This window comes from Phragmites australis, chromosome 17, assembly GCF_958298935.1.
Source record: "Phragmites australis chromosome 17, lpPhrAust1.1, whole genome shotgun sequence".
NCBI classification, from domain to species: Eukaryota; Viridiplantae; Streptophyta; class Magnoliopsida; order Poales; family Poaceae; genus Phragmites; species Phragmites australis.
The window spans coordinates 10,653,726-10,680,355 of NC_084937.1; the positions used below are offsets into that span (position 1 = coordinate 10,653,726).

Below are 26,630 nucleotides of genomic sequence, written 5' to 3' on the forward strand. Positions count from 1 at the left end.
GATACCGGAGCCAGCTGATGACGAGGCTGTTGTGTTTGTGCACTATTTCTGGGCCGGCCGTCGCCTTCCTTGCGACGAGATGGTGATTAAAGTATTAAAACTATTCGAAGTCTATTTGCATCAACTGACCCCTAACGCCATAGTGAGAATGGGTCTCTTCGCTTGGGCCACTCGCTCGGAGGGTGTTAAGGCATCCGCTAGGGCCTTCGCCGCTGCGCACCGACTGCACCACCAACTGAAGCCGGTCTTTGCCCGCGGAGTGCAGAGCAAGGCCCACTATGGGTGCTTGAACTTCGCATATCGCGCTGGGTTGTCCACGTCTGTTGTGGTGTACAAGAACAAGTGGCCTAGCGACTAGACCCAGTGGTGGTTCTACCACAAAGTGGAGGCCGAAGAATATCTTGTATCTATATGCGAAGAAGTTAGGGGAAACAGCACACCAGATGTGTGGCTGAAATCATCGCAGCAAATGGCCCTTGAGGCCTTCGCTAGGTGCGTGAAGTATCTTTCAACTCGCGACTTGGTAGAGGAGTTCATAGCTGCCCCTGAGCCGTGGCTGGGTTATTCCGGAATTCGGGGACAAAGGGCCCGAGGGGCTCTGCCAGCCCCATCCTACTGTACACGGCTTCGCAGGTACTCCCTTGTCCATACATGGTTACATAATTGTAGATTTGTCAGTGGCCGAGGTAGAGGCCAAGGCTATAATGTTGGTCGGCAAGTTCACACAGGGTGAAGCACAGCTCTGTGCCGACTAGGGCCTTAACCGAAGACTGAATAAAGTCTTTGAGTATCGAGGTCTATCATATTCTGAATGACCGAAGATCGCCACCGTGCTGCAAGGTGGCGCGGGGGGCTCCCCAGCAGCAGACGCGGGCGAAGAGGCCACCGCTGGCCCTTCGACGAAGAGGAAGCACTCCGAGCAGTCGCCGAAGGGAGGCCGGACTAAGAAAGATGTTGCCCTCTGTAAAAGGCCGTGCGAAGCCGCACCTGAGGTTTTTCACACAGAAACATCTCCGGAGGGTTCTGCTGCCTCGCGCGACATGGCCCGGTGAGAGAGTTTCGAAGGCGCGCAGGAGGGCCAGGCGCCAAAATCATTATTTTGCTCTTGCGTCGATCTCCCAACATTAATACTGAGTGATGACGAGGAGTTGGCAGAGGCGGGGGCGATACCTGAGGGTGCCAACAACATAGAAGTGGTGGCGTACTCATCGCCCTCTTCGCCTTCGAGCTCATCTTCTGAGACCGGAGAGTCGATGCGAGTGCGCCCCACCGGGGCAAGAAGGGTTTGATGGGCCTCAGCGGGCTGCTTGATGCGAAGGCCATTGTGCTTGAGGCGTTGCGGCCCGCCGCTTTTGAGCCAAGTGTCGGGGAGGTTAGTGATGCGAAGAAGATGTTTGGTACCTTCATCCTCCCCGAACTCGAAATTCCGCTCGCCGAAAAGTCCACAAATGAGATGCTCGATGCCTCTGATGTGGCTATTGCGAAGGTATATCGTTTATTTTCTTACATTATTATACTCGGTATTTTGCTGACTTGTATTCAACGCTGCAGGTTTTGCTTCTATCGCGGGCTCAGCGCAAGCAGGCTGAGAAATCCGAAGCCTGGGCCCGAAGCGCACACGCGCAGATTGACTTACTACAAAAACGGGCAAAGAAACCTGAAGGCCAAAAACGCGAGCTGCCGCGGCGAGCGAAGGATGCTGAATTGCGACTGGAACAGCTTGAAAGGGAGCTTAGCACCCTTCGCTCGGAGAAGTAGATTGCCGATAGCGAAGTAAGCTGCCTTCGCCAGAACCTACAGTCCTCCGAGGCGCAAGTGTGCGACTTGCAGGCACTTTGCACATCAGAGAAGGAGAAAGCACAGCGGCTGCAATCTGAATTAAGCGAAATGAAGGCTTTTAACGATGATGCCCTTAATGTCATTGGGGAGCTTGAGCCGAAGGCGGTCGTCGTGTGCGAAGCAATCAGTCATACCTTCGAAGGTATTGGCGCCTCGGCGACTCCCCCATCAATAGAACTTGTCGGGCTGGGGAGACTTATAAGTTGGATCAACAAAACCAGTGGAAGCCTCCTTCCTACCGCGCAACTTTACGGCAACTTCTGCGCGATGGTTGCCACCCAAAGTCTCATGCAGTCTGTCGAGACGACGGGTTGTGACCATCATACTGCTCTCCAAAGGCCTTCCTTCCAGTACCCGGCGGATCTGTCGCCTTCGGCCGTTAAGAAGGCGTCGAAGAGCACCGCTCGATCATTCACCACCAATTATTGGTCCAAGCACGGCCGCGAGCTCGCTCTTCGAGAGGCCGAAATGAATCGACAAAGGGTACACTAAGTTAACTATTGTTTTATCTGGTCGAAGATTATAAATAAATTATGTGTAATAATAATAATATTTTCCCCAGGCCAAGGCGAGGGATGACCGAAGATACTGGGAAGGTACTGGGAAGGTGGGCTGACTCAGCACGAAGGGTCGTCTTGTTTTTTTTTTTTTGCTTTTGTGATTGACGATGTAACACATTGGTTGTGTAATATATTTTATGCTTATATCGAAGTGTTATTGACTTTTTTGCGCTCCCTGCACAGGTCCTTTCTTCGAACACTACGCAGGTAGGCAAAGAAACTGTCCCTTTGACCATGATGAGGGACAATTTTTATGTATCTTGGTCTTGCCGGGAATCATTTCACCGATGCCATGCTGATATCGAGCTGGAGCGGTATTGGCATGCGAAGTGTAGGTCATATGATGATATGAATCCTAGGACAAAAGCTTTTTGGAAATCCGTTAGTCCTTCGACGCTAGCTAGTCGCTGAGCTAAACGGAATCTACGCCGTGTAACGAGGGGAGACGTCGAAGGCACATCGGTGCTCCTTGAGCCAAAGATTGAGCCTCAGGACGAAGAGCCAGTTTTTCACCGACCGCAATTTTGCTATCGCCGTGGTCCCTCTTCACAAGTAGTGAGGCGCAATGGTGGCGATGACGATATCCGTATGTCACCATCATATTGTACTCAAGTTGGGGCCCATCCGGCCCCAACGACGCATTTTCATGCCAGCGAAGGCATTGCTTTTCAATTTTCTTTCAGTCATTGGTATAAGGATTTTGTTGATCCAGATGTTGATGACGATGCGGAATAAATCGGTTTTGTATTATGACTTGTTCTTTTGTTACACTTTTAGTGACATGGTGCCCGAAGCATTTTCTGCGATTTGAGACGTTCCGAATCTTGTTGGTAGGGTTTTCGGATTGGATGTACTGAGCGACGCTATTCCCCCGACCTTCGCCGTAGTTTCCTGTGATTGCATAGGACTTTTATGTTATTATTGTTTTTTTTTTAAAGCGCCATCCCCCCCCCCCCCCCGACTTTTAGTCGCAGGTAACTTCGGCCTGTAGGCATTTGGTTCCTTTTGAGTTCGCCACGGGGGCAGGCACTCTTAGCCCCTGACTTTTAGCTTCGAAGGTTTGATTTTCCTTCGTCTCGGGGGCGGGCGCTCTTTGCCCCCGAGTTTTTCACGAAGTGCGCTGCCGTTTCGTTGGTCAGGCGATACCTCATTTTTCCTCCCGAAGGTATGTTTTTCCTTCGGTCTAGGGGCAGGCACCCTTAGCCCTCGGTTTTTTCGCAAAGTGCGCTGCCGCTTCTTTGGTCCAGCGACACTTCATTTTTTCTCCCGAAGGTATGTTTTTCCTTCAGTGTGGGGGCAGGCACTCTTAGCCCCTGACTTTTTCACGAAGTGCGCTGCCATTTCGTCGGTCCAGCGACACTTCGTTTTTACTCCCGAAGGTATGTTGTTCCTTCGGTGCGGGGGCAGGCACGCTTAGCCCCTGACTTTTTCGCGAAGTGCGCTGCCATTTTGTTTCTCCAGCGACACTTCATTTTTTCTCCTGAAGGTATGTTTTTCCTTTGGCCTGGGGGCAGGCACCCTTAGCCCCCGGTTTTTTCGCGAAGTGCACTGCCGTTTCGTCGGTCCAGCGACACTTCGTTTTTACTCCCAAAGGTATGTTTTTCCTTCAGTGCGGGGGCAGGCACTCTTAGCCCCTGACTTTTTCGCGAAGTGCGCTGCCGTTTCGTTGGTCCAGCGACACTTCATTTTTTCTCCCGAAGGTATGTTTTTTCTTCGGTGCGGGGGCAGGCACTCTTAGCCCCCGAGTGGTTTTTGTAATCCCATAAAGGTCGCAAGTGTACGCCTGTTTGCTGACACTTCGCACCGCGTTCTCGTCGTCGATTGGTGCGCCAATCTACCTCTAGGTTGGCGCACTTCGACAATAAACCACTAGTACTCGAGACAAGCAACATTTTTTGGGGGTGCTACAATCAATGTTTACATGGGTTCCTGCCTCGTTAAAAACCTCACCCCCTAGTGAAGGGGTCCCCCTGTGAGGAAAAGAGTGCAGTACCCTTACAATGTGATTACAAGAAATACTACGAAAGAAAAATTACATTGGAGTCTCGGACTTAGTTGCCGACTTTCAGGCGTAGAACTTGCGAAGATTGTCTGCGTTCCAAGTGTGTGGAAGCTCCTCACCTTCCATATTAGCTAGATGATATGAGCCAGGTCTCAAAGTTCTTTTAACTATAAAAGGGCCATCCCATTTACTCTGAAGTTTTTCAACCGATGTTGTTGTACCGAACCTTCGCAGCACCAAGTCTCCAGGGGCGAAGGTCTTTTCGGATATATTCCTATCTCTCCATTTTCTTGTCTCTTGTTGATACAGATTTTCTGCGGCTTGCAATCTTACTTCTTCAAGGGCATCTTTCGATGATAGTTCTTCGCATTGCTCTGGTTCATTCCTGACCCTGAATGATTTGGTTTTGCATTCGTCTGGAGTCATGGCCGCTTCACCGAAGAGAAGGCGAAATGGCGTGTATCCAGTTGGTCTTGCACCGTTGTTCTTAATGACCATAGTACCTTGGGCAGTTCTTCAACCCACTTCCCTTTTGGCAATCCGTGAAGACGCTTCGCGACCCCCGCGAAGATGGTGCCATTCGCTCTCTCACCTGCCCCATTAGATTGTGGGTGGTATACTGATGCAAAAATTACTTTTATCCCCAGACCATTGCAGAAATCCCTAAAACTCGCACTATCGAACTGAGTGCCATTGTCCACAGTTACTTCGCTTGGGACTCCGAAGCGGCATACAATATTCTGCCAAAGGAATTTTTGTATGTTTCGTGATGTTATGCTCACAAGTGGCATTGCCTCTACCCATTTTGAGAAGTACTCTACTGCCACCACCGCATACCGCAAATTCCCTGGAGCTAGCGGCAGCTGCCCAACAATGTCAATTCCCCATTGCCGTAATGGCCAGATTGGCGAAATAAGTTGTGTCTTCGTCGTCGGTCTATTTGATCCCTTCTCCCAGAATTGGCACTGTTGGGAACTTCGGACCAGTTGATCCGCATCGTTTACAGCCGTTGGCCAATAGAAGCCTTGCTTGTATACTTTTCTGACCAAAGCCCTTGTTCCGATATGAGAACCGCACAACCCGCTGTGAATTTCTCTTAACAGTTTTTGGCCTTCTTTCTGAGATATGCATCGCAAGAATGGTGCACAGACTCCTGCTTTGTACAAATTGTCTTCCATAACTTTGTAATTTCTGGCCCTCTGAGCCATGCGCTTTGCTTCGACCTGATCTTTGATGTCTCTCTGACCGCGAAGATACGCCAGTATTGGAGAATGCCAGTCTTCGCTTTCGACAATCGCAACCAGGCGCGTTTGGTTCAAATTGTCTTCAAGGGCCGGTTCAGTCAGCTTCTCATAGAAAACGTCTGAAGGCATAGGCAGGTTCTGCGAAGCCGCTTTCACTAGCTCATCTGCTTCGGTGTTATCATTTCTTGATACACTCTTGACTGTGAATCCGAGGAAGTATTTTTCAATTCTTCGCACAGCTGCTTTGTACTTAATCAGCTCTGGTTCCTTTGCCTAGAATGTTTTATCAATTTGACTTGCTATGACCTTCGAGTCTATTTTGACAAGTACTCTCCGGGCCCCCAAAGCCTTCGCCTTGCGAAGTACCAGGAGGACTGCTTCGTATTCCACTGTATTGTTTGTGGAGCGGAACTCTAACCTGGCGGCGTATCGTAGCTTCGTCCCCGAAGGTGAAAACATTACTGCCAAAACTCCTGCTCCTGTAGCTCCCCAAGCTCCATCGCAATACGCGGTCCAGACAGGTTCTGGTGGTTCATCATCCGAGGCCTCGGTTAAGGGTGTCCATTCCACCACGAAGTCTGCCAGTACTTGCGATTTTAATGATGTTCGTGCCACAAAAACGATCATGAATGGAGTGATCTCTGTTGCCCACTTCGCTATTCTTCCAATGGCTTCTTTGTTTTCGAACATGTCGCGAAGGGGTAAGGAAGTTGGTACTGTAATCTTGTGAGACGTGAAATAGTAGCAAAGCTTGCGGGATGCCATTACTAGTGCATATGCTACTTTTTCCAACTCTGTGTATGACTTTTTTGGGCCTGCTAGGGCTTCGGATACATAATATACCGGTGCTTGGTGTAGCCTATTGTCTTCGGGTTTTTCCTGTACAAGTACAGCGCTGACTACCGAGGGGGATGCCGCTATGTATAACAGCAAATCTGCGCCTGGATCCGGGCTAGTTAGTGCCGTAAGCTTTGTCAAGTAGATTTTTAACTCATCGAAGGCTGCTTGCTGCTCCGCACCCCATTTGAAAGGGTCAGAACTTTTTAACACCTTGAAGAATGGTAAACTTCGCTCGACAAACTTTGCAATGAACCTGTTCAATGCTGCTAGCCTTCCTGCCAAGCGTTGGGCTTGCTTTCTGTTCTGTGGTGGTTTCATATCTAAAATTGCTTGTATCTTCTGAGGATCCACTTCGATGCCTCTTTTCGGCACTAAAAACCCTAGTTGTCTTCCAGATTACACTCCGAAGATGCATTTTTCTGGGTTTAACTTTAGACCTACTCTTCGTAGAATGTCGAAGGTTTCCCGGAGGTCTTCGATGTGTTGGGTCCTCTTGGTACTCTTTACCACTATGTCATCAACGTAGGCCAATACATTTTGTCCCAGCTGCAGCTTTAATACAGCCTGCACCAACCTCGTGAAGGTTGCTCCAGCGTTTCGAAGTCCGAAAGGCATCCTTATGAAGAAGTATGTTCCGAAGGAGGTTTTGAAACTCGTTTTGTCTTCGTCTTCCTTCGCCATCCATATTTGATGGTACCCTGCATAAGCATCTAGGAAGCTTAGCATCTCGCAGCCGGCCGCAAAGTCTACTAGCTGGTCAATTCTAGGCAGTGGGAAGTCATCCTTGGGACAAGCTTTATTTAATTCTGTGAAGTCGATGCAGATTCTCCACTTTCCATTGCTTTTTCTTACTAACACAGGGTTGGCCAGCCACTCTGAGTGCATTACTTCGCGTATGACTCCGGCATCGAGCAGTTTTTCTACTTCAGCCTTCGCTGCTTCCTCTCTTTCGCCCAAAGCTTTTCTAAGCTTCTGCTTCCTTGGCTTCACTTTGGGGTCCACATTTAGGTTGTGCTGAATGATTTTCCGACTTACTCCTTACAGGTCCCTGGGAGACCAAGCGAAGACGTCGTCGTTGTCGCGAAGGAATGTTACAAGTTGTTGCTGATCCTCTACCGGAGCCTCTGCTCCTATAGTGACCTTTTTATCTTCCTTTTCATGATTTAGCTGTACTATTCTGGTAGCCCCTTCTGGTGCAGCCTTCGCTGCTTTCCCTATCTTTGGCTGGTTGTGGCTTGCTTCGCGACCGATCGAAGGGTCTGTTATGTTGTGGACATTTCTTCTTCCTGGAGCTATTCCCACTTTGATTTGTCTAGCCACTCGCTGATCTCCCAACACCTTTATGACTCCTTCCGGGCCAGGCATCTTCATGCACAAGTATGCGTGGTGTGGTATTGCTCCGAATGTATTGAGGACTCCCCTCCCAAATATCACATTGTACGGGTAGCCAATGTCCACCACATCGAAGGTAATGCCTTCTGTGCGGAAATTCATCTGCTCACCAAACGACACTGGGATTGTTATTTTTTCCAGAGCGTTGATTGTGTTTCCGCCGAAGCCTAGTAATGGCGATCCAGCTTGCTTTAAGTCACTTCTTCGCAGCCCCATTTTGTTGAAGGCGTCAGCGAAGATAATGTCCGCCGAGCTTCCTCCATCGATCAATATCCTGTGTACTTCATTTCCTGAGATGTTCACGGTAATGACGAAGGCATCTATGTGCGGATAGTCTAGTACCCTCATATCCTCTTGCGAGAATGTAATAGGAATGTTCGACCATCTTGAATTGATGTACGTTGGTCCCACTCCGACGTGATTGACCCTTCGCATGTATTCTTTTCATTGTCTCTTGGATTTTGTTTGCTGGTTTGATCCCCCTGAGATGGCCAACACCACGTTGTACCCATGGTTTATCGTGTTAACTGATTTGCTACTTTCTGGTTGTGCCTCGATTGCGGGTCTTGGCGGTGGCGGAGGTAGGTCGCCCTGAATGTTCATTTGCCTAGTTTGATCAAATTGAGCTGAAGTTGCAGGTGCATACTGTGGTGCTGGAATTTGCTGCCATTGGTTCGGAAACACCATGTTCTGATTGTGGTTGTGCCACCCTTCTCTTCTTCCGAAGCTTGTTGCATGGTGAACTGTCCTTCCGTGATCAGCAGACTGCTTCGCCAAGCTTTCTTTCATAGCCACGACCTGTGGGCACTGTTTGGTCCGGTGGCCGGCTCCTTCGCCATGCAGCTCGTAGTAGAAGGTTGCCGGGTCATGCGGAACTCGTCCTCCTCTGCCTCCGCGGCCTCTTCCCCTGCCCGCTCGGCCTCCTCTATTGGATAAGTTGTAGGCTTCGCACGATCCCTGAACGGCTTCAAGCGGGTTGGGGTTGATCTGATTGACTTCTTTTTGGCTTGGATAATCAGAGCCTTCGGGTTTTCTTGGACGGTGCAGTCTGTCTCTATGATTGCCGCCACCTGCCTCTTTAGGTGGTGCATGTTATTTTACTTTGGAGGCTGTTAATTCATTTTTCCTTCAGAGATGATCGAGCTCAGATCTTGAGTATTCTTCCATCTTGTTGAGCAGCTCTTGGACGCTTGCAGGTCTTTTTCTGGTGAGCTTTCCTGCCAATAGCCCCCTCTGATGCCCTGTATTGTGGCATAAATAATTGTATCTTCGCTTAACCCCTTCGCCTGACAACGTATGTGTACGAATCGGCCCATATAGCTCTGCAAAGTTTCTATTGGTTGCTGCTTCAGCGCGAAGAGGTCGGTTGCGGTGATGTTGTCTGCCCGATTCCCCTGGAAGTTGCTGTATAGTGCAGTGCACAGCTGTTCCCATGAATATATGGATCCCGGGGGTAACGCAGAATACCATGACCTTGCTATTCCCTTTATGGCCAATACAAAGGCCTTCTCTAAGGTTACATCGCCCCCCCCCCCCCGGTAGACTCCACAGCTGCTTCGAAACTCATGACAAATTCTCTCGGGTCTGATTCTCCATCAAACATAACCACTCTGGGCATCTTGAACCCTGGCGGCCATGGCTGATTTTGCAGGTCCATGGCTAGGGGTGACTCCGGATCTTCCATGGAAGATCTTCGCCGAACTTCCTGCGAAGCTCGTATCAAGTCTCCCGGCGGCATTGGCCGGCGAGACATGCCCTCCGCTTGGTGGAGTATATCGATTTCCTCTTGGATCTTTTCTAATGTTTTTCTTGCTTCGTCTGCCTGCCTGCGGTACTCTGCGGCTTTCTGACTCGCTGCTAGGCCATCCAACATGCACTTCTTCTGCGCTAGCTGCCTTTCCAACTCTTCGGCTTCTAACCTTGTGTTTCTTTCTTCATTTGTTTCTTCCTCGTGTTCAAACTTTGCGAAGTCGTCGCGTTCCTCCCATTCTTCATTTCGCCCCCTTTCGCCTTCTTTTTCTGGAAGATCGAAGTGAGTGCGATCTATTGGTTCCATGACCGGCATTTGCTCTGTGCCAACCCAGAGTGCTTCGCCCTGTCAGCCATCACCAGGTTGTTGTGGTCCTATGTCAACTTCGCAGTGCCGCTCTCGTCCGGCTGAAGCCCCCCCCCCCCCCCGGCTGAAGCATTACTTGATCTTGGTACGGCCAGAGTGGGTCTTTCGACCGAAGGCCCGGCCGCGGCTGGGGGTTCCAGTAATGCCTCCGCTGTTTCGGGTGGCTTTGATTCCTTCTTGGGTGGCATGCCTTCGTGGGTTCGATCCTGCGGATGGCGCCAACTATTGGGATCGAAGTCCCAGACAAGGTGGGCCTTTGGATACAGAGATATCGAAGGTCCCTCAGAGTGACACGTGCCGGAGGCGAAACAGTTTCCGTTCCCCCTTCCGGTTACACTGTGGCTCTATTTATAGCCCGTACCCGGTGACCACGGGTTCCGTTTACATATCTTACCCCCTAACCTGCTACATTCCCGGAATATCCGGGGGCATTATGGTACAAATGAGCATGATCGCATAATTACAGCAGTACCCAGGACGACCGTAATCGGGCCCACTATGTCGAGGTGGTTCATCCCTTCGAAGGGCGCTGAAGCCTTCTTCGCCCGAGCGCACGTCGGGCAGTCCTCGCCTCCCGGCGAAGGTCAACTCACGTCTTCGCCTGCTCCAAACGATGTGGGATGCGAACCAGGGCTTCGCTTGCCAGTCGAAGGTCGTGAGCCTTCGTCTTCGCCAGTTCGGGAACTTGAAGATGCGAAGGCGCCTGCACCCTTCGACCAACTTCGCTCCATGATTTCCGCGGCTGACAGACGAACTCCTGCAACAGAAGCAAGATAGCTATCACACAGCATCTCCAGTAAACTTCGCGGTTCCCTTCGCGTTAGGGGTGGCGGGAGATGATCCCCAACATAGCCCGTACCCAACTACCCAACGCTTGGATTTATAGTTTAACCCCCTCAACTGCCACATTCCCGGCATTATGGTACAATCAAGTACATTTCCATAATTACAACTATACCCTGGGCAGTTAAGTGAGCCTTGACGTCCATTTGTGGTCTTCGGCCAGTCTCATGGCTGCGCTGAGGGCCCCTCTCTAGCTTTCAACTGAAGGGTCGCCACGACCTTCGCTCCTGCCCTCCGGGGCTGTGGGTCAACCTTCGACCTCTGGCCGAAGGCATGCCAATACCTTCGCACACTCCGGTAAGCGGAATCGCCGGTCAACCTTTGGCTACCTACCGAAGGTCTGCCGCAGCCTTCGCCTACGCAGGCGACAGGAGTCACAGACGTATCTTCGGGCTTCAACAGAAGGTCCATCGTGGCCTTCGCCTGCATAGATGGGGGAGGTTGTAGGCCAACCTTCGGGCTTCGACCGAAGGTCCACCATGGTCTTCGTCTGCATTTCCTGAGACACCACTGCAACACCCATCAGTATTTAGCCACCGGTAGACTTCAACTTGCCATATGAAGGGAGGTGAGAGATCATCCCCAACAGATGCTATTAGATCTCCTATCGGACATGCTTCTGGATGGAAACAACCTGCCCAAAAATACATACGAAGCAAAGCATATTCTTTATCCATTGAAGCTGAAAGTAGAAAAGACACATGCATGTTCGAACGACTGTATCCTCTACCACAAAGATCCAACTACTTTGCATTCATGATGGAATTTATGCTTTTTAGTCCTTTACAAAAAATTATTTTACAAATAGACTCTCTAAGAAAATATATCTAAAAATAAACCATTTTTAGAACACCATGACGTATAGCGCTGTTAGTTTATTACATGGCGCCATGACCTCGTGTGCCGTACCATTGCCACATAGAATCTGGAGAGTTTTTTTATTTTTATATTTTTTTGAGTTAAAATTTAAATAAATAGATTCCCGGCAAAGATATTTGCAAAACTATGCGCCTGCAGCCCTCTCAGGGGGCTGCAGCCCTCTGAGAGGGCGGTTACGGGTCCTAACCGCCCCCTGAGAGGGCGGTAGGCCTAACCGCCCCCTCAGAAGGCGGGTGGGGCCTTCCCGCCCGGCCCAGAGGCTTACCGCCCCTTGAGGGAGCGGGTAGAGCTCCTTACCGCCCTCTCAGGGGGCGGTAAGGGCTCCTCCCCGCCTGCCGCGCTACACTGCCCGCCCGGCGCCCTCTGCTATAAAAAGGCCAAAAATTGGCCAAAAAATCATAAAAATCCGAAAAAAGGAAAAGTTGAGAAGAGAGAGGAGAAGAGAGGAGAGGAGAGGGGAGGAAGAGAGGTCGGCGAAGCCCTGCTGCATTTGGGCCGCGGATTTGAAGGAAAATTTTGGGTAAATCTTTTTTTCCTTTTTATTGTTGTTAATTAGTGCAGTAGTAGTATATGACATAGATTTTAGATATTTATGACCTAGGGTTTAGAAAATTGTCAAATTTAGTTAGAAAATGGTACGATAGCAGTTCAATATAGAATATTATTTTTAGTATATTATTTTCAGTATGTTATCTGTAGTATATTGTTTTTAGTATATTATTTTTAGTATATTATTTGTATTATATTATTTTTAGTATATTATTTGTACCTGCGGACATAGGAGGCAACAGTAGATGATAATTTGCGAACCTAGGGTAGCATTTAAAAATTATTTTATCCGATAATCAGAAATATAGTTTGTTGTCTTAACATGGGTTATGTTTGCGGGTGTTTCCAGGGATGCAAGATAAATTAATTTTTCAGATATATTATGGTGAGGGTGAAATTAGAGTTGGAGGAAGGCCTTGCCAATGGGGATTCTTCTGATGAGGAGGGTAATGCTCCAATTCCTGCAGAGTGGCGGGATCAAGAATTTTTGAAGTTGGTGGTTAGCGAGGCTGACCAGACACCGTGGCAGTACCATGAGAATGAGGTGTCACAGGGTGCTATGTACCCTACAAAAGAGGCAGTTATTGATGCAGTGAAATTCTGGTCGTTGTCTCTTCGTAGGCAATTCAAGGTTGTTAAATCAAGTAAAAGAGAGTATGATGTGAAGTGCTTGGTGCCTCAGTGCCCTTGGCGGGTGCACGCATTCAGAGGGAAATGGGCAGACTACTGGCAATGCTCAATAGTTAAGGAACATAATTGTCACATTGAGGAAATAGAGTTCGCCCACCGAAACCTATCTTCTGCTTTCATTGCAAATGTTATGTACGGAGAGATTGTGGACAACCTAAGGTATGAGCCACGATCAATAATCCGTGCTATTGAGCAAAGGTTCCAGTACACAATAAACTATGTGAAGGCATGGAGGGCGAAACAAAAGGCTATTGAGATGAGGTTCGGTACATATGAAGATTCGTATCACAATCTACCTCGTCAATTAGCCACGATTTGTGCAAGAAATCCAGGCAGCTACTATGATATCAAGCATTACCCCTCTACTGATGTGGAGTACAGCGGAAAAAGAGTGTTGCAGCGTGCTTTCTTTGCATTCGCTGCAACTATCAAAGCATTTAGATATTGTCGACTCATCATATGCCTAGATGGAACATTCCTGACTGGGAAGTACAAAGGACAGATTTTGTCTGCAATAGGGGTCGACGGTAACAACCAAGTCCTGCCACTAGGGTTTGCGTTCGTGGAGAGTGAGAACGGGGACAGCTGGTATTGGTTCCTAGAGCAGGTTAAGCATGCAATTGTTCTTGACCGACCAGATGTGTGTCTCATTCATGATAGACATGCAGGATTGTTGCAGGCTTTGCTGGATATGCAACATGGTAGCGTGCGACGGGGTGTACCAGTACAGTGGCCCGATCTCAAAAGCAGGTGGTGCATGCGCCATATGGGTGCGAACTTCTACAGACAGTTTAAAAACAAAGAGTTAATGAAGCTCTTCAAGAAGTTATGCAGTCAGAACCAGCAACGTAAGTTCAATGCATTATGGGCAAGACTTGATGAACTAACTCTAAAACAAACTGCGGAGGCTGCACCTAACGGTGATGCACCAATAGCTCTCGGTCCTCTCCCAACCGATACTCCGCAGATTGTAAGGAGATCAGGCTTATCTATTAGGAGCTTCTCACAATGGATACGCAATGAGCCGAATGAAAAATGGGCTCTGCTGTACGACAGTGGTGGTGCAAGGTATGGAGTAATGACTACAAACCTTGCAGAGGTTTATAACTGGGTCATGCGAGGAATGAGGTCCCTACCACTAGTTGGAATTGTAGAAGGCATTTTGCATGGGATCTGCAAGTACTTTATTGATCGGTATGCAGCTGCTAAGGTTGTAATGGAGGACAATCGTATGCTTTACGGGTGGATGCTATGTGAGTATATGGAGAAGGCAAATAAGAAGGCCCACATGCATCGCTTAAATCAAGAGGGCACTGCAGAGCACAGGTTCAGTGTCCTGTGTCGGGATAAGGGTCGGAGGGGGGGTAGACGTGAGCGGCATATTCAAGAGTGTGTGCTAAGGAGTGGGACATGCATATGTAGTTGTCAGAAGCCACAATTACTCCACAAATCTTGTACACACGTCATAGCTGCGTGCGCGGAACACCATATGCTTCCCAGGCAATATGTGTCACAGTATTTTATGAAAGATCAAATACTCAACACCTGGAACCAGGAGCTGTATGGTTACGGCATTGTTGACACTTTTACAAGTAAACCAGGGCCTGCAAGAATATATGTGCCTGATTTGGGAAAGATGAAGAATGCACCGGGCCAAAGATAAACTCGTCGGATTCGCAACGATATGGATGAATCCGAGGCTGGCCCTAGGATTAAGTGATGCAGTCAGTGCAATGAAGTAGGTCACACTTATAAATATTGTCCCAAAAATGCAGGCGGTGATGCACCTGTTGTCTAGGTGAGCTTTATGTGTGTTGTGCTAGTTTTGTACCATTTTAATATTCGTTAATTTCGCATATAGTTAATTTGCATTCAAAGTATATTGTTGTTGTATTTATTTATCAATGTATTAATGTACATGTCTTTCAAATGCAGAGATGACTCACCCTCCGACCCCCCGAGCTTTTGGACCCTGCCGTGGACAAGAAGCATCGCAGCTTCTTATCCGCCGAGCACCAGACAGAGCTAGGAGTGTTTCGCCCATGAGGCCCTGGAGAGCTGCTGACGATAGACGAGCGATGGAGTCACAGGTACTTAGAAAATTTGATACGAAATTGTAATATCACAGCTGTTGTTCCATATTATTGATATACTGCAACACTTATAGGTTGGCAGCGGCCGGACTCCTACCGCTTTGCCGGTTGGTCGAGGCCCGATCAACGGAGAACCCTGAGGTTGCGGCCCGTCGTTTCTACTTCGATCGGTCGCTGATAGTAGCACTGGTCGACCGTTGGAGGCCGGAGACACATACGTTCCACCTCCCGTGCGGAGAGATGACCCCGACCCTGCAGAACGTCTCCTACCTCTTAGGCCTTCCTTGCGCGGGAGCTGCGGTTGGGGTCATCGATATGCAGGCTGACTGGATGAACGACATGCATCAGCGATTTGGCCCCGTGGAGCGAAAGGCGGACACCCCCCCCCTACGTGCCTGAGTTCTTATCCGATGCACGAGGGCCAACGAAGAAGTGGATCCTACAGTTCCAGGTACGGTAACATACAACCTATGGAATACTAACAAAGTATGTCATAATGATCCTTTCTGACACCAGTCATATGTGCAGCCGGCGTACATACACCCACACGCCAACGGATACGCGGTCTCGAGACATTTGGAGGCCTTTCTGCTTTGGTTGTTTGGGTGGGTGATGTTCACTAGTGGCCAAGACCACCTGGTTACCAGGACGCTTGTGCCGTACGCCCAGTCGATAGCGGACGCTGATGCGGAGGACGTACCGCAGTTCAGCTGGGCATCCGCTGTTCTTGCTGCGACGTATCGGGCGCTCTGCGACACATGCACGAAGAAGGAGGCACTAACCACTTTCGCCGGGTGTCCACTTCTTCTTCAGCTATGGTCGTACGAGCATTTCACCATAGGCAGGCTGGTGGTGGACCGCTCCTCGTACCTAGAGGAATGGTACGGCGAGACGGACGAGGACACGCCTACAATAGCCTCGATGTGGTGTCGTCGTTGGGTACGTATTGTACATTAATAGTTTCCTTCGTATTGTGTTTCTCTCTAAATATTTGTATTGATGTTTGTCACTCAGCCACACTGGGCGCACGAGCAGCCTCGCAGCGCGTACGAGTATTTTCGTACCCAGTTTGACAGGCTACATCCTGACGATGTGGTATGGGAGCCATACAACGTTCCGTCCGTGCAGGCGCGTGCAGGGTTGGGTCTGTCACCCTTGTGCACCCGCGACGAGGAGTACTGGCTCACGAAGGCGCCCCTTGTCTTCGACATCTATGTCGAAGAGTACTCACCGCACCGCGTCATGCTGCAGTTTGGCCGTCACCACGCATTCCTGCTAGTCCACATCCATAGCGTCCCCGTGCAAGTCCACAGGTACATTTGCAAAATTATAGTTTTAGCAACCTTCGTTTCACTGTGCCTTACATTTACCGTGGTTTCAATGCAGGTACACGTGGAAAGGCCAGCCAGCTAGCAACCTCTGGGCGGAGCGCTTGGCCCCTTACGTGGCAACATGGGCCCAAGCGCTACAGGACGTCGCGGAGGAGGCTCGTCCACACACCGAGCGGAACTTCAGGGAGTACCTACGGTGGGATGTACCACGTACGCGGACCCGTGTCACCTACACCCCTGAGGATGTCCGGCGCCACATCGCGTCGACAGCGGAGACATACCCGGTGCATTGGGACGAGGACGCCGCTTTAGCAGTAAGTAACTTTTTGAAGTCCGTACTCCATATTGAATGAACATAAACGTATACTGTAATTGTTCACTTCTGTTCGTATCCGCAGACAGATATCCTTTATGACGTAAATAGGGATGCAGCTGCTGCCATGGAGCGCGTCCAGCAAGGGCACCACCTAAGTGCGTCGGATGTTGCGAGCTTCATTAAACGGGTTTTCGACAAGACGACGTGCGCCTTGAAGCTCACCTCCTGCCGATCTACCACAGATGTAGCAGGGCCGCCTCCCAGATCGAGTGGTGTACACGCCGAGTCGTCTCGGCCATCAGACATGCACCGACGTTCTTCAGTGTCAGCACTCACACGACCCCTTCTACCACGTCATGAAGGGTCGGAGCAACATGGTACAAATTATACTTTTGAATAATGTTGAACAATATCCTTTACTTATTATTATTAAACATTCATTAGGTCCGCCTGCACAAGTCTCGACACAGCCTCGTAGATCGAGCCCTGTGCGTCCACCCTCAGGTACTCCGGGCACCTTCATCCTAGTTTCTAATACATTCAGCAAAATAAGTAAATATTGTGGTCAGGTTACTTTGGTGACGAGGACGGTCCGTCTTCGGCGGCCCCACGCCCTACCCCGCCCGCAACGTACTACGGCACGTCAGCGTGGCCTTCTTCTGCTGCACCGTTGTACCACGCAGGTACAATTATACATTTTTTACTACTACTTTCAATATATACTGTTCGTATCTAACGTGATTATTTGTTCATAGGCCCCTCCAGCCAGTACACATGGATGCCTGCCGAGCCTTCACAGTCCTCCTACCCTAGTCAGGAGGATGAGGCTGGCCCCGACACCGCATACGACATCATCCATGACTTCTTCGGGGGCACACCTGACTACGACGTCATTCAGCGGTCCCAGGTTTCCAGTGCTCCCCTTCGGACACAGCCCACGCAGGACGAGCCCTCAACACCGGTGGTCCCTACTAGGCCTACCAGACACGTCGGTCCACCCGACCCCCTCACCTACTCCAGGGGTCACGTGAGGGTTAACCAGCGGCATTGGGACTACGATGGGGCGCACGGGCGACAGCAACGAGGGAGGCATGAGTAGCATTTTACATTTTATGTAACTAACATATGCATATTCGCTTCGTGATGTACTCATATGTATTAAGACACGTTTACTTTGTATGGTCGACTTAGCATTTCGTAAATACATTTCATATTCAGACACGTTCAAAGAAGAAGTGACCACAACACTATACTTTAACCATGACTTGACAACACATGCCTCCTGCCGCAGGCTTTAAACAAGATATGACAACACTACCCAGCTTTTTGCAATCAGTAAATGCCAACACGGGTATCAATAAACGTGGAATCTCTGACCATGGGCAATGACACAACTTTCCTATTCTTCAAGATGGAATCCGATACTCCTCCCACCAGCTACGCCCATGCCCTCACTCCTTTCTTCACGAGCGAATCCAATGCTCCGGCCTCCCCCAACTATAAATAGCCGAACCTCCTTACGGTGAAGCATCGCTCATTTCTCATATCTCTCAAGTGCAATGTCTTCCTCAGCTCCATCGAGCCCACCAAAGAAACATTGGGGAACTACCATACCTGAAGGTCTCGAACCACCAATGTGCTTCTGTGGTGACCTTTGTAAGCTCCGCGAGTCGCAGGACATCTCATACACCTATGGACTGCGCTTCTTCATGTGTGCCAACTACGAGTATGACAAGCCTCGCCATACAACAACTGGTTATCGACCGGTACAGTAACAGATATCCGTCTCATCTCTTCCGATTTCGTACCCTCTTTTACTAACCGCTCATCTTGTTCCATTTGTTCAGTCCCCTCCACCGCTCTGTGGTTTTATTCAGTGGCTCGACAATGAGCAAAATGACTCACAGAAGCAGTGGGTCGACATGAACATGAGGTGGAGAAGGGAAGCGTACGTACGTCGGGAGTACGAGCAACAGCAAGAGGAACTTCGCCTCAAGCGGGAGGAAGAAGAGCGCATGAGGAAGGCGGCGCACGACCATACCGTGGCTTAGGCTCGAGAGGCTGAGAGGGAAAGGAAGCGGGAGAGAGCCCGCCGTGCTAAGGCGGCAAGTCCCGATGCCCTCCGAAAGGGAAAGTATCCTAGATGCACGCAGTAGAGAGTACCTAATGTAATCCGACATACTTTTCCTCCCTAAGGCATGTTATGATTAGGATCGGCGCACTAATAAGTAGGTCTTAGTGCGAACCGTACATGCCACCTTTGTTTCCTCATCGTGTCGTCGCGGTTACAGTGTATTGTAATGTTTTCACCCTATGTTTAATACTATGTTTGTCCTTGTTCGCACTCCATACCCATGTAAAATGCTGCAACTACTAATTATTAATTTTTTTCTCCCGCTATTACATAACCTACTCCAAATTTAAATTCTTAATTTCCTTACCCCTTCTTTTTTATTTCTTTAATAATAAAAAAATACATTTTTAGAGGATAAAATGGGAAAAAAAATATTTTTAGAGGAAAAAAATATCCCTAACCGCCCCCTCTGAGAGGACTGCAGACGATTAGTTTTGTAAATACCTTCGCCGGGAATCTATTTATTTAAATTTTAACTAAAAAAATATAAAAATAAAAAAAACTCGAATCTGGATGTCCTGACTAACGGGCTAGCATGGCGCCAGAGCCCATAGCCGTATTTGAATAGCACGGTGCAACAACTCTTGGCCCCGTGCTACGGGACTCCGCATCCATCCCTGACTTCTCTTCCTCATCTCACTCCACCGCATGTATCGATGCCATTCACCCCCGCCGCCATCGCCGCCACGCCGCCGCCCCTGCTAGTGCCGCCGCCCAGGCAGCCGCGCTGCACCGCCGCCAGCGCCCCGCCGCCTGGCTCCCGTGCGCCCATGCCGCCCCGTCTGCCGTGGCGGGGTGGGGCGCGGCAACAGTGGTGCACGCGGTGCGTAACTACGACTCGATCCCGAAGCGGGAGCCTTTTAGCTTGAGCCACAGTATCCTCGACGAGTTCCTCAGGCAGGAGAAGTCCCTCATCCAGCGCACCAAAGACCAGATCACAGGCACGCTGCTCGGCTGCTCAGTACTTCTCCGTTTTATGCCATAGGTTATTTTCTGAATTTTTAATGCGTGTGATGCGGCATCCTGTCAAGATTAACTGGCTAAAGTCAGTTCTGTCTTAGCTTGGTTCTAGTTTTGTTGTTTTGCTGATTAAATTGTACTTTGGATGGTAAGTATTATATTTTGATCTAAAATTAGATGGATTCGTGATCGATAATCTGCTATAGGTTATACATTTTTCCACATATTTTGGTAAATTTGTATGGCAATATAGCCAGCATCTAATACTGAATCCCATATTTGTTTACTGTTTTGAGTGTGGTGATGAACAAGCACAAGTGAGAATTAATGGTGATGATGGTTCTTCTTTGGATACACATTATTGCACAACCATTGAAGGTGATGAATGTTGCAGCTGTTGGGATGCGTACGTTGAGCTGTATAAACTTGAGGTATGCGCCAGTTAAATAATCATCACTACAATAATCTGCAAGAGATGTAATTCTGTGTTTAATGTTGGATTCACTTGTTTTATCCATCTGTTCAACAGCAAGAGCTCCCCAAAGAGGAAATTGCAAGGATGGTGAAGGATTCAGAGGGAGATGTAAGGTACCTTATTGATAGCATCCATCACCGTTCACATCTACGGAGGAAGATGGCTGAGAAAGCTTGTGATTCAGTTTCATCACGCTCTCTGGGGCAAACGTCGAAGCCAAGGCCTTTCCCTGTGCCTGATGGGTTGCCAAAAACGCAGAAAGAACTTGATGAAGAAGAGGAGGCCCTAATGCCAGAGTCACCATACACAAGGTTACTGAGAATAATGGGGAGATATCCTGATTTGTACACCCCACACCCAGATCATGAGACTGACTGAATCAAGTCATTGACCATCCAGATTATCCGATTTGGAAATTTTGCTATGTGTGCCTTGTGCTAAGATTAGATTGCAGCTATCCAGATTAGATTGTGGTTGCCCTGCTTTGCTAAATAAGTTGTACAATTGCGTGTGCTTCGTGGTGTCCAGCTCGCCTCTAGAATTCAGATATCTTTTATTCCCCTTTGAGGTTCAATGTGCTGATGTATCTATGTATATATTCTGGAATCAAATATCTGAATTTGATGAGTTTCTGGGCATCCCAGTTAATAATGTCTTGTTGGCTGATGTTGTGGCTGCCATTTTTCAACATGGTCATTTTCACATGTGATGGCTTGTGCTTTAGGGATGGCATGCCAAAACCTTCCTGTTCGTTGTTAGACTTTTGAGTGACAAACGTGATGACGCACCCCAAATGTCCTGTTAGGATCAGACATCAACAAGTACATTAATCAAGGCATCGACCAAGGCAAATCTGCAAAAGCAATGCCTCAACCATTATACTTGTCACAATGAGCTCTATTCATCTTATGTATTTGTATCATTTTGATGAAACGATAATAGTCAGTAAAGTTTCATTTATCGATAAACAATGAGCTCTATTAATCTTCACCTTGTTAACCTCAACATGCATGCCCAGAACAATCAAACGGCAGAAACCACAAGAAATGGTGATTTAGGAATACAATTTTCCATGCAACGCAAAAAGTCTTGTTCCAGATAAACACACCGATAGAACATATCCATGGATTAGGAATACGTGCAGCAGGATATGCTGGATGATAACTGGACCAATGATCAAAGAGAAATCTAACAACAAACTTTCACTTAGACAAGCTGTTGACAGGATATAGGGCTAGCTGCATTAGAGAGAAAGTCAAGTGGATCTTTTGTAGGGGTCGTTGACATGGTTGTCAGCACTGTAACGATGAAAGTCGCCAGCGTTGCCTCCTTTGTTGTTCCGGCCAGGATGAATAAAGCCCAAACATACATTAGAAAAAGGAGTCACACATAAAAGGAGTGCATAAAGTCCAAAGAGATGAACTTAAATGATCAAATCTACTCTACCAAAAGAATGCACAAAAACTTACGAATAAGGAACTTACATAATAATCAGTATGAGAATGCACAATATCTAACTCATAACAGGTTTAGCAAAAAGAACAGAGAAACAGAATATGGGAGCAACAAAAGCTCATGGATAGGAGATGCAGAAATTAGAAAGTGAGGCATGCTGCCAGCACTTCCATCCTGCTGTTGCATATATTTTTAGAGCTTTCTTCCATCCTGTTAATGCATATTTTGAGAGCCTTGTAACACGCTATCCTCTAACTTAAGCCTTCTAATTTTCTCGTTATCATCCCTACATACGCCTCTCTGATGCAGTTATGCAAACTAAGACCCGTAAAGTAAAATTAAATGGACAAATAGAAAGCTCAACCAAATCACATGGTTCGGCATATCTACTTTAGGTAAATTAGGTTTAAAGGTATCATGTATGATTCAATAAAACTGACTATATATGACTATGGTTCAACATATCTAATTCACATGGTTTTCCAACTTGAAATATTGAAACAGGTATTAAACAAATTAGATAGGATCAAATAGACACAACCAGATTTAGGCAAAGGAACTTGTTGGCATGATTTAGTCACAAAGCCAGCTTCTAACCAAAAACTGATGCAATCATATTGAAGACCTTTGCGAAACAATTGGTGCAATCATATGTAGGCTTTGTCACACACAAACAATACTATTACTATCACATTACCTAACTGATGCACAATGATTGAGCAGTACCAAAACAAATGTTAGATTAATGGCTGCTCAAAGTTACTTGGCAGGTTTTCCAGGCAACAGAAATTAAAGTGATCATCAAGATAATTGATGAGGATGCTGACTCATTTTCAAGAAGAGCAGATTGTACTCAGCTGAGTTTTTGCTGATTGCTGAATGGAATACTAAGTGTAGCGAAATTTCAACAACCAATTACGACCGGGTATGAAATTGTTTTCATAGGCATATCATTTTCATTAAAGCTAATGAAAAGTAGTCAACAGCTAACAACTAATCAGACAAATCCAAAGAGCAAGAATTTATTCAACATTTTTTTTAATTAGTGGTTTCTTGAACAGTGAAATGAGTGGAGTTGTATTGCTGTCTTCTCTGGCGCGCAGGATAGACCAAAGAGCGACTTTTCTCAATGCTTTGATGCTGCTCACACGAGGTCTAATCTCTCTGAAGTCTGAACAATTGAAGCTTGTGCACCTCAGCAAGTCATCATCGAAAATTATGATTATAGTAAAAAATAGTCATACCTCCCTGTGTTGCGCTGCTGCCGACAACGATGACTCACTCCAAGACTCCGAGCCTCCGACGAATAAAATTTATCGGAGGTCTCCAGTAAATTCGATTTCTTGGAGATATTGGATTTACCAGAGTTTTACCAAATAAATTCAAACAAATTTAAATAAAATTCAAACGGAATTTAAATAAACAAAATTCAGATATTACCGATAAGTGGTTTTTTATTGTGGTATAATCTTTTGAGAATGTAGAGACGTTTATGAGAGGTGGCTTCAAATTCGAAATTTAGATTGGTAACTTTAGGATTTTAAGAAAAAGAGGAAATCAAAAGAGGGGGAGAGATTCGAACTAGGACCTCATCGAAACAAGTGATGCGCTCTACCAATGTGTTAGATGTTATTTATGCAATATTCTATGACTTCAATATTATATACATTTTAAAACTCAAATTAATCCGAATTTTTTTGACCGGTTTGTTCTTTTACCAGTACGCACCGGTAAACCAGGTTTATTGTCGGTTTTTGGTCAGTAAAGTGAACCTTGCCGACGATGCCCTCGGTCGGCTGGCTGATGGTCCCCCCCCCCCCCACAGGCCTCTGGATGGCTAGGCAACATGGGCCATGGGTGCCGGAGAAGGGAACCGTCGTATATCTTGGAGAATGAGTGGGGAGCCATAGCAGATCTTGGATAATGACGCTGGGTGGCGGCACGGGCTGACTTGCTGTCTACCTTGCGACTGCACGGGTGAGGGAAATTATAGGGAAATGAACGGGTCCACTTTTAACTCCCCTAGCATGGCAGCGGAGGTTGTGGTGCCATGCCATTTACCAATGGCGCCATCATCTTTAGCGACATGCTATACCACGTCACCCTGCCAATCCAGCACACACCCTATGTGGCAGAGCACAGCGCCAGAGATCATGGCACTGAGAAGTATGCCAACGGCACCAGAGGTGGTGGCACTGTGAAAAGTGTCCATTTCTGGACATCTTTTCCCAGAGTGTCCATTGGAAGTATGAGGAGGTCGACCTAGGGTTGTGCAACCGTTGAGAGAGGCATGTACAACCTGGACTCCGACTCCTACACGATTACAAAACCCGGTAGGGTTCAAAACGGTGATGCAACATCTTATTCCTTTGACTCTGACTAAATATAAGCAATATTTGGTCATGCTCATATCCATTGGAAAGGGCTCGTCGTAAGCTTTCGAGAATATCCAAGATTGCTTAAAACGGACTTCGTATGAGAGAGTTATGCTCGTTTTTCTGACGTGCTGTCTTGGAACTCGACTTCGACCACGATCACAACTTCGACCATGACGACGACCACAACTAGAGCTCAGCCTTGAGCCCAAGTAGACTTGGCCTTCGAGTGATGATGTCCAGGAGGGATTGTGATGCTTCTCCCATATTCCTAAAAATAACACAAAACTTAGTAGTACTCTATTCTTTTTCGAATAAAATATAAACAATAAGGGCGAATTCACCTTGTGTATATCCGAGGGAGCCGTGCCCTTATCACGTAGCAACCTAGGAACGATATTGATGTATACCTAAGACCATTAGTAGAAGATCTAAAAACACTATGGAATGAAGGGGCAAGTACAGGATGCATACAAAAGAGAGAATTCCATGCTACATGTCTTGTTGTTCTACACTATCAATGATTTTCCTACCCTACATAACCTTTTGGGCTAGAGTAAAGAAGAATGCATGGCTTGCCCTCATTGCTTAGATGGTACCACTATTTTGTGCCTACCCTATTCGCGCAAAATGGTGTTCATGCGCCATCATAGGTTCCTTAACAGAAATCACTTGTATCGCAATATGAAGGAATAATATTGATTGGTTGGCAAGATGGCCAAGTCACAAAGTCATGAAATTTGAAGCATACAATGTAAATGGGTACACCTTTTATACCAGAGCAAGGGGATAGTAAGATTATGGTACAGAATAACAATGTCTACATAGATGTCTTCCAGGATAAATGTGGGGTCTGTGCATACTATAGGTACATAAAGGAGATTTAGGAACTCGACTATGTACATTTCAAGACCCCCTATTTTGATGTCATTGGGTCGTATTCTCAAGTGTTAAGGTCGATAAGTATGGAATGACTACTTTGAACCTTGAATGTGCAGAGTACAAAGATGAACCATCTAACCGGACCTCCCTGTGGTCTGACTGCCAGGGCTCAGAGCGGCCACTAAAGCCCAATCAACCACCTTTCACTCCCTCACTCATTCATTCTTTCCCCCACCCGAGAGAGAGAGAGAGAGAGAGAGAGAGAGAGGAGAGATCCCCCGCCATTTCTCCACCTCGAGCCCAATGGAAGCCAAAGATTGAAGGAGGAGATCCCCCACGAGTTCTCCACGTCACCCAGAGCTCATCCCCAATCACCCCCTCATCAGAGCAAGCCCAAGCCAGAAGAGAGAGAGGAGAGCTCCAACTACACAACCACGATGGTCGGAGATCGACGGAGACAGCTTCCTCGAACTTCCCAAAGACTTCCCTGAGCTTCACCCTACCATCTTCTCATCGGAGAAGCTTCCCACGTCTTTTCCACCTCTAGGCTGGTTGGATCATCCCGGAGTCGGTCTCCGCATCGGAGCTTTCCCACACCAAGGTGAATCTCTCTAACCCCTTTCCCCTTGTTTTCCATGAGTTTTCCCCACTCCCTATAGACATAGGACCGAGCTCCACCTAACCATGGACGTCGATTCATGGGGCCCAAGCTTTTGGCCCTATGCATGTCGCCCAAACCACCCAAGATACACTCCTTTAGTCATGTAGAGTATTTTGGTACCACCCATGGTTAGAGGCCTCGCCGGAGCCATCACCGGCGATCTCTTCGAGGTGCTACCGGCCAGGCCCAGCGGTCTGACCGCCACTAGGGCTAGTCTGACCGTCGGGATGAGACTTGGTCAGTTAGACTCAAGTTAGACTCCATAGTCTGGAGTAAGACCACCACTTGGCTGGTCTAACCGCCAAACCCTATGGTCTGACCACTAGGGGTGTGTCTAACTGTCATGTTTACTCAGTACTGATTTTCTCTCTGTTCCACCCTCATAGTCTGACTGCCACCTCCCACTGTTTGACCGCCATCCACCCAGGATATAGTGAACTTAGTTTATCCCATGTGATGTTTAGATCCTTTCTAGCTTACTCATTTCAAATGTTCTTTTACAAAGGTTTTCATATTCATGCATCATAAAGATTACTTTATGGCATTTGATAATGCTTATTGTGATGCATTTTTCTTTTCTTTTAGTGCTTGATGAACTAGAGGGTGACGAGTTTTCTTCAGTAGAATTTTGTGGTTGATCTTGATTGTGAAGCAGAGCACCAAAGCAAGAATTGATGCATATTTCTCCTATATTTTTGTGAATTATTGGTCAATTTTGCTACATATTGCTATCTGTCATATAGGCATGTTTAGCGAGTTGATGTCGGGAATCGGGTAGAACCTATTTTGCTGCATATATTCCTACCTTGGTATATTGTTGATCTCAATCCTTCTAACCTGGGGATAACCATGTTAATGTCTAACTTAAAATTTATCTAAAATGCTTAGCAATGCGTAGATCATCGGTAGAAGTCGAGCGGTAAAATGTTCCATCGTTCGCGAGCTATAGGCTTAATTACTTTCACAATGATAATGATGTTGGGATTATGAGTTG

General features: G+C 47.6%; 1 protein-coding gene across 1 annotated transcript; it reads left to right on the top strand.

The window, feature by feature from the left end:
• Positions 1 to 1,288: 1,288 nt before the first annotated feature.
• LOC133896857 (uncharacterized) lies at positions 1,289 to 20,906 on the top strand. The gene is made up of 5 exons (XM_062337501.1): positions 1,289 to 1,486; positions 1,831 to 2,322; positions 19,397 to 19,769; positions 20,146 to 20,219; positions 20,318 to 20,906. Exons 1-5 carry the CDS (start codon positions 1,289 to 1,291, stop codon positions 20,639 to 20,641), a joined length of 1,461 nt encoding a protein of 486 aa, XP_062193485.1. The 3' UTR covers positions 20,642 to 20,906.
• Positions 20,907 to 26,630: the final 5,724 nt, after the last annotated feature.